We start from the raw sequence: 10,244 nt of genomic DNA, 5'->3' as shown, positions 1-10,244 counted from the left end.
TGGGGATAATTTAACTGTATGTTAGATGTCCTAGGTTAATATAAATCTGTTCCAAATACAGTACTTATGGTGGTATTGTGCTCTGTAAAGTAAATTTTACATTTTTGGGGGTGGAATCTACAGCATTTCTTAATATGTTTAGTTTCTCCATGTTTACCAAGAATCACATGATGATCAGGTCATAAGCTCATAATAAAAAGAACCAGCCAATTAAATCATAAGGGAGAATAAATACTTCATAACTTATTTTGATGGACGCAGAGAAGGAGACAGAACTATATTAAAATGTGCCTGATATTACCATGGATATAGTTTGCAATTTGTTTAGCCATGATTGAGCATTACAAGAATATTTCTTGGGCTTACATATTCTACTCTCTTTCCTTCTGTGAGGAGAACACGATAAATGTTTTTGTTTAATCAGTTTCATGATGGTCATAACTACTAAACTGTAGTTAATCTTACATTTGATTAGTGAAATTCAGCCAGTTTTGTAAACTGGTTCAAAGTTGACTTATTTCAGCTAACCATAGGTTAAATTAACCAAAGTTTTCTTGGATTTGGATGACATAATATGCTGTGACCTGCAGCCACCTCTTTTCGCACTGTATTGGGGCCATGACAACTGCACACAGCGGCCCCAATCCAGCCTTTCAAGGGCGCGAAAAGGAGCCACAAAAAGTGACTCCTTTTTACGCCCTTGAAAGGGTGCCATAGCCATGGCAGCATGGCTGTACGGTACTCCTTTGTCGTTTGGATACAGTGCTGGAGGAGCGCCATGATGCCGTGTGCCATGTGGAGCAGAGCATGGCATCATGGTGCCTTGGGGGGCGGAGTTAGGATATGTGTCATCTGGATGCAACACCCCGACTCTGCCGCCAAGCCGGTCTATACAGGGCCTTAATCAGTAATTGAAAAGGGATCATATGACTATGGCATATTCACTGGTGATGGTGTCAGAATGGGAAGCTGTATTCCTGACCAGCCCCATCCAGTAACCTCCCTATCAAAGACTTTACTGTGTACAGTAATGGCCTTTGAATACTATTCTTACTATTCTGTTCCCTATGCCATCGGCTGTCAGTACCCATGGATTCTTTATCCATGGATTCAGCAGTCCACAGCTTGAAAATTATCAATAATTTGTCCTGGAATCAAACCTCAGCAGGTAGTGAGAGCCACTGTAATAAAGTTGAAACCATATTCATTAGCTATGAAAGCACTCTGGTAGGGGTGTGTGTGTATGTATATACATTCCCATCGACACAAAAAATAAGACATAAAAGACTACAGTAATTCTAGAACCATTGCGCTCATTTCCTATGCAAATAAAGTCATGCTCAAGATTCTGCTGTGAATATTCCAACCTTATATAGAGCAAGAAATTCCAGAGGCGCAAGCTGGTTTTAGGAAAAGAAGAGGCACTAGGGATCACATTGCAAACATATGTTGGATAATGTAGTGCACCAGAGAGTTCTAAAAAAAAAATCTGCATGTGCTTTATTGACTACAGCAAAGCCTTTAGCTAGATAGATCACAAAAAAACTATAGCTTGCTCTTAGAGGAATGGAAGTGCCACAACATCTGATCATATGTAACCTCTACTCAGGACAAGAAGCTGCTGTTAGAACAGAATACAGAGAAACAGAATGGTTCTTAATCAGCAAAGGGGTAAGGTAAGGTTGCATACTACCACCCTATTTATTCAACCTGTATGCAGAAAATATTGTACGTAAAGCAGGCTTAGACTCAGAGACAAGAGGAATGAAGATCGGAGGAAGGAGCATTAACAACCTACAATATGCAGATGACACGCTAGTACTAGGAGAAACTAACAAGGACCTGGAACAATTACTGGAGAATGTCAAAAGGGAATGTGCCAAGATAGACTTAATGCTAAACAAGAAGAAAACAAAAATTATGATCACAGAAGAGCTATAAGAATTCATGCTAGACAACAAGAAAATCGAAATTGTAGAGAGTTCCCGTACTTTGGATCAAATATAAATCAGAATGGAGACTGCAGTCGGATGATCAGAAAGAGACTAGAAATGGGAAGAGCAACTATGAAAGAATTAGACAAGACCTTAAAGTGCAAATATACAACTCTGAACACTAAAGTGAGGATATTCCAAGCCATTGTATTCCCCATCATAATGTACAGGTATGAGAGCTGGACAGTTAAGAAGGCCAATAGATGGAAAATCAATTCATTTGAGATGTGATGATGGAGAAGAGTGCTGAAGATATTGTGCACAGCCAAAAAGACCAAACAAACAAACAACAACAACAACAAAACCCCAAGGGCCCTAGAATAGATCAAGTCTGAATTCTCCCCGGAAGCCAGGATGACTAAATTGTACTTTGGCCACATCATGACAAGGCATCAAACATTAGAAAAGACAATGATGCTGGGAAAGGTAGAGGACAGTAGAAAGAGGGGAAGACTATACATCAGAAGGTTAAACTTTATCAGGGAGACCACAGACCTGAGCCTACAGGACCTGAGCAGAGCAATTGAGGACAGGGAATTTTGGAGATGTCTCATCCACGGGGTCACCATGAACCTCAACTCAAAGGCAGCTAACAACAACAATTTGGGACAAATTCTATAATATTGGATATACTTGGAGCAAATATATTCTTGGGGTGTGTGTACACATACACACACGCACACACTTGTAACAAGTATATACTTGGAAAAAGTTTTATAGCTTTGTCAGACAACTGGAAGCCCTGTGACACCTTAAAAACTAACGTGTGGTTCATTATAGTGTGAGATTTGTGGACTATAGCCCACTTCATCAGGAAAACAGGAAAGATTTGTTTTGTTTTGTTTTTAGTTGGCTCTCAGGGGAAGAAATTGTGTCAAGCCAGACAAACCTGTTTCTTTGCAGACTTAACTAGTTTGAAAGAAAAAAGAATGCTGTTATGTCAGTTTTCCAACAAATATTTTACCTATTCTGATTTGGTACCCAATACTGTATGAGAAGATTGTCTACTATCTCCTGTTACATAGTTTGTCAGCTTTGTAAAACTCCTCCTGCATGCTCCAGTTTAAAACAAATTTGTTTGCTGCACCAACATATTTATATTCATTTCAATTGAACTTGGAAATGTATCCCTTAGTGGCATGTTCTGAATTTCACTTCCTTTGTTCCTTTTTTGTTTTCACTTTCCTACACTGCTATAAATATCTATGATTATTCACATTGGCTTCAATGCAAGAAAGATTAAGCCTTGCAACAGCATATATATCTACTCAGAAATAAGTTGCACCGTGTTTTTTTTGTGGCTTACTCCCTGTAGTCTTTAGAATTTCAACTTTATTCTTATTCTTGCAATAGGAGAGTTTTGAGCATATGCTTATCTCTTCCATTTGTCAACTTAATGCAAAATAGTGTTTCCAAAATTTCTTATATTGAGCACTTTTACTGAGCACAAATAATACTGAGTACTTACTTATATTTAGTCCCCTTGCTTTATTTATTATTTCATTGTGGGATTTGGTTGTTGAGTTTTTTCTCTCTCCAAAATCTGTTTTATGAAACTCTTTTTCTTTTACTTTGGGTGGCAATGGCAAACATTCTTTGAACAAATCTTACCAAGAAAATCTCATGATACGTTCACATAAAAGTTACCATAAGTCAGAAATGACTTAAAAGCACACAACAACAACGACAATAGAAAAACATTTACTTGATCAGTTTCTTTGAATCTTCACATTGCTTTGGTTCTCATGTAAAAATCCAGATATACTGGGCAACAACAAAATACATAGGTACATAATTCATGTGGCTAGCAATTGTTAAGTGTTGAAACAGAATTTCAGTCATTTTCAAGTCAGTACCTAAGGGACAATACCACATGAGTTAGCATCTCCATAGTTAACTAACCAATAGGGGTTTGTGGACCCAAACATTAATTGCTTTAATGTAAAACAACACTGGTTTTGTTTTTTTGAACTGTTGAAGTGGCACAAGATATTGCAGTTTTGTTTGTCTTTTGCTAACTTCGTCTCACTATTTTAAAATGGAAAACAACATGAATAGGGGGAAAAACCAGGAAAAACCTGAGACAAGAATTGGTCTAGAGGTGCCACAAGTGGTCTGGGGAGAAAATGTTATCTTTAAGGTAACATACTGCAGAGGTTTCTCCATAATCATCTCTTAACTAACTTCAGAAATTGGTGGGGTGGGGAGACTTGCGTGGTTGTAAAATCCAAATTCATGCAGAAAAGTGCAGTCCTTCACTTTTAAAGAGTACCAATTTAAAGAGTACCAGTGCTAGAATCATGTTTGGGTAGCCAGCATGCCCTCGAGCATTTCACAGATGAGGGAAATGCTGGACCATACAGCAACTGAGTGTGATCAAGATGGCAAAAAAGGTATTAATGAGAAAGAAAATAGAAGCTAGGAGAGGCTGCAGCAGTTTGCTTCTGGCTGAGCCTGCTAAGGGCAAGATTCTACCTTTTCCTCTCTTCTCCTGACCCCAACTGAGTTAATTGAGTAGAAACTGCTTTTGCATTTTGAACTCAGTTTTGCACCAGTTGAAGTAAAGGGAAGTTGAAAGGGAAAGGTGGAAAAGAGAGAAATGAGGACATTTTAAAAGCAGCTGAAAAAGTGAGATGACAGAGGATTAGTAAGTGTCCCTGCCAAATTGGGACAGTTAGAGGGTTTGAGCCTGTGCACTTGTGACAAAGCTGGTGAATTTTTTTTCCATTAAAGATCTCACAGAGGAATACAGGCTGCAAGCAATGGATATGGATAATACTATTACGTGTACTATTTATTGTAACAAAAACATATGGGTATATTGATCACAACTGGAGATCACCACACAAGAGATGAGGGAGGAATGAGGTGTCTCAAATGTCAGGTGAGGCAAAGTATAGAACAGCCTTAACTTGGAAAGTGAGACTAGAGTTCTATTCTATATGCTATGCAATAAAATGGTGTAGTGGTTTGAGCATTGGACTGTGACTCTGGAGATCAGGTTCAAATCCTGGATTGGCAAGTCACATTCTCTCAGCCTCAGATGATAGCAATGGCAAACACTTCTGAATAAACCTGCCAAGAAAACCCCATAGGTTTTGCCTTAGGGTCGCCATAAGTTGGAAACAAAGGCAAACAACAACCACAACAGTTTCAATCATGTTTGTAATGTTGATTATAGCTGATAATGCAACTTAGTAGGTTTAGGATAACTGTAGGACTGTGCATCTAATTAGAAATACTGTATGCCAATTGAGGTCAGTAATATTTACTTATATGTAAATCTATATCTGAGTTCAGCCTTAAGAAGATAAGCCAGAAGTGGAAATAATAGTTTAATGTAAGTGTGAAACACATTTTTTTATTTTCTCTTTTGTTATTTTTTGTTTTTATTCAAATAGTATCATCAGACAAAGAGGCCAGAAAAAAAGATAAGTTTCCATAAATAAATAAAGGGAGGGAAAGTCCTGCATTTCAGCCAGATCATGATCACTGGAGGCGTCAGTTTCTTCTATTTTACTCTGATTCACTGATATACAGTAATGTAATTTCTCAGAGAAATCTCTCAGGGTGTATCTTCACTGTAGAAATAATGCAATTTGACACCATGTTAACTGCCATGGCTCCTTCCTACAGAATACTGGGATCTGTGGTTTTGTGAGGCACCAGCACTCTTTGGCAGAGAAGTCTAAAGACCTTGTAAAACTACAAATCCCAGGATTCTATAGGCTGGGGTGTACTTTGAGTGCCTTCAAGGTTTCCCAAAAATCTGGGGAAAGACCGTTCTCATACTCATACTACTGTTCTCATATACTGTAGTCCGGAAAACTATACCACTTAAACAGGGAACTACACCACTTAAAGTTGTGTCAAACTGTAGAGGCACCTTTAGTCTCCCTAGTCCTCTTCATGATAGAGCTGAGTGCAAATAGAAATTTCAATAGCTATTCCATTATTTTGTTTATAGTGCTGTGCTAACTGAGACAAAGTACTGTCTGTCTCCTTTTATATTAAAGAGATATGAATTATTCAGTCTGTTCTGTTGGGTTTATATAAGAACACTGAATGTATTAGCAGGGCTTCTTCTAACAGTCAGGAGAAATGCTAGTATATTGTAGAAATGCTTTCTTTCAATACTCCTGCTCTGACACTCTTGCTTGGGATCTATCAATTCCTTTTGCCCTGTCATTAGGAACTTGGCTTTCTGCCTCATCTGGCAGTGCCCACTTAGCAGATGTTATGGGGTGTTTGTTTTGATCTTGTTCTATGATTTGCCTCTACATTTTTGTCTATGCCAGGGTCACCAACAAGTATTTTTTTCCACACCAAATAAGATTGACTGGACTAATCTTACCTTGGCACTGTTTGTCCGCTTCTTGATCTTGGGATTAATTGTATGGCTCTCACCTCAGAGCTTCTTTGGATTGTTTGTAGACTAAGGGGCTTTCTAGACGGCCCTTTGGGACGTCCGGAGGACGTCCCATTTTAAAAAAGGGGCGTCTCTTTTAGACGCCCCTGGGCCTCGTACGGACTCCGTCCGTACAAGATGGCGCCGGCCTTTCTACATGGCCGGCGCCATCTTTACGTATCGGACGCACAGCGTCCAGACGCATCGCGCCGCTGCTGACGTAGCGAGCGCGCCCCTGGCGCCTCGCTACGTCGCAAACGCGACGCAGAAAGAAGCTCCATTTTGGAGCTTCTTTTTTCGGTCCGCGCGGGAGTCGGGCCATTTGAAGGCTCCGGCTCCCCCGCGGACCTTCTGGCGGCGGCGCCAGACCGCTGCAAAGCGGCGGTCTGTACCCCGCCTAAGTTTTATACCTGAGTTTTCAGTTCTGGTGCTAGTTAATAAACAATTTAATACATCCCTTTATTGTCATTGCCATTTTGTTCTATATCCCTCTAGCTTCTAAAATACCAAGCATTTTCAGCTGACTTGTCATATAGAAACTTGCTCTGGTTACAAAGAGGTGAGCTGGAAATCTTGCATTGGTGACCCAACAATGACAACATGGAAAATATGTGAACAAAGCAGTTATATTCCTATATGATTTTGAGAATTGTTTACAGAATACATACGACTAGAAGATAACAGCCTTAAGGAAAGCACTGAGTTAACCAGTGGGAAAGATAGTTTTGTTGGAAACATGAGACAGTAAAGCATGTTTATTTTTCACTTCTGCAGTATTCCCTATGAGGGTTTAAATGAGCGGCTTTGATTAAAAGAATGCTTTGATACACTAGAATTTTGTTAAAGTAAAGATTGTATTTTGTTTGTTTTCAAAATAGTACTGGGATTTTATATATATATCTGTAGCGAAAAGTAATAATACTGTATTTTGATGTCCTAGTAATACAGTGCATTATCAACCTTGTACGTAGGCTTTCCTTTGAACTTGAATCCTGTTACATGATTAATGTGATATTATTAAGAGGATACTATTGCTAGGTTGTATATGAAAGCTTGGAGTAATCCAACCGACTGAGAGAGCACATTGTTTGAAGGGGGACTTGGCCTCTAGTCTATAGAAGCCCACCTAGATTTCCATGCACCATTTGCATCCCTCAATGGAGTAACACCAATGACATGGGTCGATGCAGTGCAGTTCCTCCTTTAGTTTTCCGGACTATATGCAAACAGTAGTATGAGTATGAGAACAGTCTTTCCTCAGATTTTTGGGAAACCTTGAACGCACTCAAAGTACACCCAGCACAATGGGAGAATGGCTTCTATCTGCTGAAGTGAGCTCTGGGCGGTTTTGGCATTTGACATTGAAACAGACTAAGGCAATTTTAGAAACAAATGTCTTGCCTAAGAAACTGAAGACTGAAACACTCTGTTATCCATGAAATATAGCTTCTCTGCTTTGGTCACTTTATCAGAGGAAAACACCTTTGAAATAGATCAATTCAGGTTAACTTTGGCATAAAATAGGTCAAAATAGGGATGACAGTAAATGTGGAAATCTGGAAACCACAGCCACTGAAGAAAGGAAAACAAGGAAACTGCCTGTCATGTAAGCCATCATTCATTTCATTATTCAGTAATACATTATCTACAAATGAAAATTGTGTAGCCAAGGTCAGGTGGATAACTACGCCAGCATAGTCCAGCATAGTCTAAGGTGGTAGTAGCCATATGAGAAGATAGCAGCATAGCTATAGTGAAGGAAGGCAGGAAAAGCCCAGTGGGTTGGGAGGAGAAGTATGCCAACTCTCAAGTAATGTGTTCCTTTAGATAATGGCCCATGGCACAGGTGAGTGTCCAGGCAAGTTTATCCAGAGCACTTTCCCTCTAAGAAATGCTTTTAGTACCAAAAAGAAGCCAAGAATCAGAGAAATAGGCTGTTTGAAGACAGCACCTTCCACTGTTGGGAACTGCTTTCATAAGTGCAGAGAAAGTATAACTGGATCCCAGCCTGTATATTTATGCTGTGAACATAGGTTTGAGAAACATGGATGGTCACTGAGCATAATTTTTATATGCTGTAAAGGAGAGGCATCTGTATACAGTATAATCTATTTTGCAGTCCTGTGGCAATCTTGTGCAGTTTTCTGAAGGGAAGAAACAGTAAATCACAATAAAGTGTCTTGAAGAAGCATGAGCACCAGAAAATGTGAATGAGAGAACCAAGCTTTGTATTAAACTGCGAGTCCTGAATACATCCTTTCTCCCTTGCCTAACATGTATTGCACAGAGTGGATTATTGCTATTAACACTTCTAATGCTCCTTTCCTGTTACCTTACTTTCCTATTGATCTTTTAATTGAATACTAAATATGTATGTTGATAATAACATTTTCACACAACATTCTGCTTTTTAAAACACCTTTGTTTTTTACAGATGCCGTGGATGGAAGTGAACTTAAACATTTTTTTGAGATTAACTATTCTCAGATTTATTTTATCTTCTATGAAAATTTCATAACACTGGAAAGTACCTTGAAACAAAAAGGTAAGCATTTTTGGATGGATTTTTTTTTTGTTTATGTTTTCGTTGTTTAATTTTTCTCTACATATGTTTTTTTCTGAGTCCAAAAGCATCTACTCCATATGTCTCAGGGATGTCAGGCATCAATAAGGCAAAATGCTAGAAGCTGGGAAAATCTAGGAAATCTGAACAGCAAGTGTCTGCAATGTAATGCTATATAAGCATTTGGAGGATTTATTTATTTATTTTGCAGTTTTTCAGTTAGTCCTTCAACGTTTGGCTTTGGGCCTTTTGCTATGTGGCTTAAGCTAGATGGCTTGGCTAGTGGAACTATTCATTTTACTAATTTATACCTAATTTTCTTGTTTATCTAGGTCCTTTTGAATTCTGTCTCTATCTTCTAATATGTTAGCCAGCCCTCCCAATTTTGTGTCATCTGCCAACATGATAAGGGTTCCCACCATTCCATCATCTAGGTCACTGATAAACATGTTGAAGACTAATGGCCTAGGACAGAACCCCGAGGCACTCCATTCAAGACCTCCTTCCAGACTGAAGCACAGCCACCCATGACAATACTTTGAGCATGGTTTTCCAACCAATTATAAATCCATCTGATAGAGTTTCCATCTATTCCATATTTAATCAGTTTGCTAATCAAAATATTATGGGGGTGCTTATTGAATGCTTTGCTGAAATTCAGATAAATTATGCTTCCCACCATCTACAAAACTAGTGACCTAATTTAAAAAAAGATATAAGATTAGTTTGGCACGATATTTTCTTGACAAAACTCATGGTGGCTCCTGTTAATCACTACAGCAGTTGGGTGTCATCCACATACTGATAGCACTGAAGCTCCAAACTCTGGACAGTCTCTCCCAGTGGTTTCATTTATTTGTTAAATAGCATGCTAAAGGCTCCAGTAAACTAGAAAATGTGAAAGGAATAATAACTCTACAGAATTACTATAGGTGGAAATATCAGGTAACATTAATTTTGGATTGAGGAGATAACTGTTATCTCCTGACCAACACATAGAAACTGATGGTGAGATGGGCAGAGAAATCAGGTAGGCAGCTGAAGCAAAAAGTGGTGTTTAAAAGATTGATCTGAAGTATCCTCAGGCTAATCATGGCAAAGATCAGGTTGACTTTTAAATCAGGTTTCAAAAATCAGGTCATTTATGGCAAACACAGGGCCCGTACAGACAGGCCAAAATAAAGCTGCTTTGGGTCACTTTGGAGGCATGCTGTTTAGATGACACACGCATCTTAAGAGGCCGGAAGCTGCACCAAATCTGTGCTCCAGTCCTTAGGAC

General features: G+C 38.9%; 1 protein-coding gene across 3 annotated transcripts in view; it reads left to right on the top strand.

The window, feature by feature from the left end:
- Window positions 1-10,244, top strand: part of RALGAPA2 (Ral GTPase activating protein catalytic subunit alpha 2) — a 226,676-nt gene that overhangs the window by 40,472 nt on the left and 175,960 nt on the right. For all 3 annotated transcript variants that reach the window (XM_042461719.1, XM_042461720.1, XM_042461721.1), the window contains exon 2: window positions 8,837-8,947. In XM_042461719.1, the coding sequence (XP_042317653.1) occupies window positions 8,837-8,947 (111 nt within the window). The remainder of the gene's footprint in view (window positions 1-8,836; window positions 8,948-10,244) is intronic.

Source organism: Sceloporus undulatus, chromosome 4 (genome assembly GCF_019175285.1).
Source record: "Sceloporus undulatus isolate JIND9_A2432 ecotype Alabama chromosome 4, SceUnd_v1.1, whole genome shotgun sequence".
Classification (NCBI taxonomy): Eukaryota; Metazoa; Chordata; class Lepidosauria; order Squamata; family Phrynosomatidae; genus Sceloporus; species Sceloporus undulatus.
Note: the sequence above shows the minus strand (reverse complement) of the source record. Positions and strands in the feature narration are given on the sequence as shown.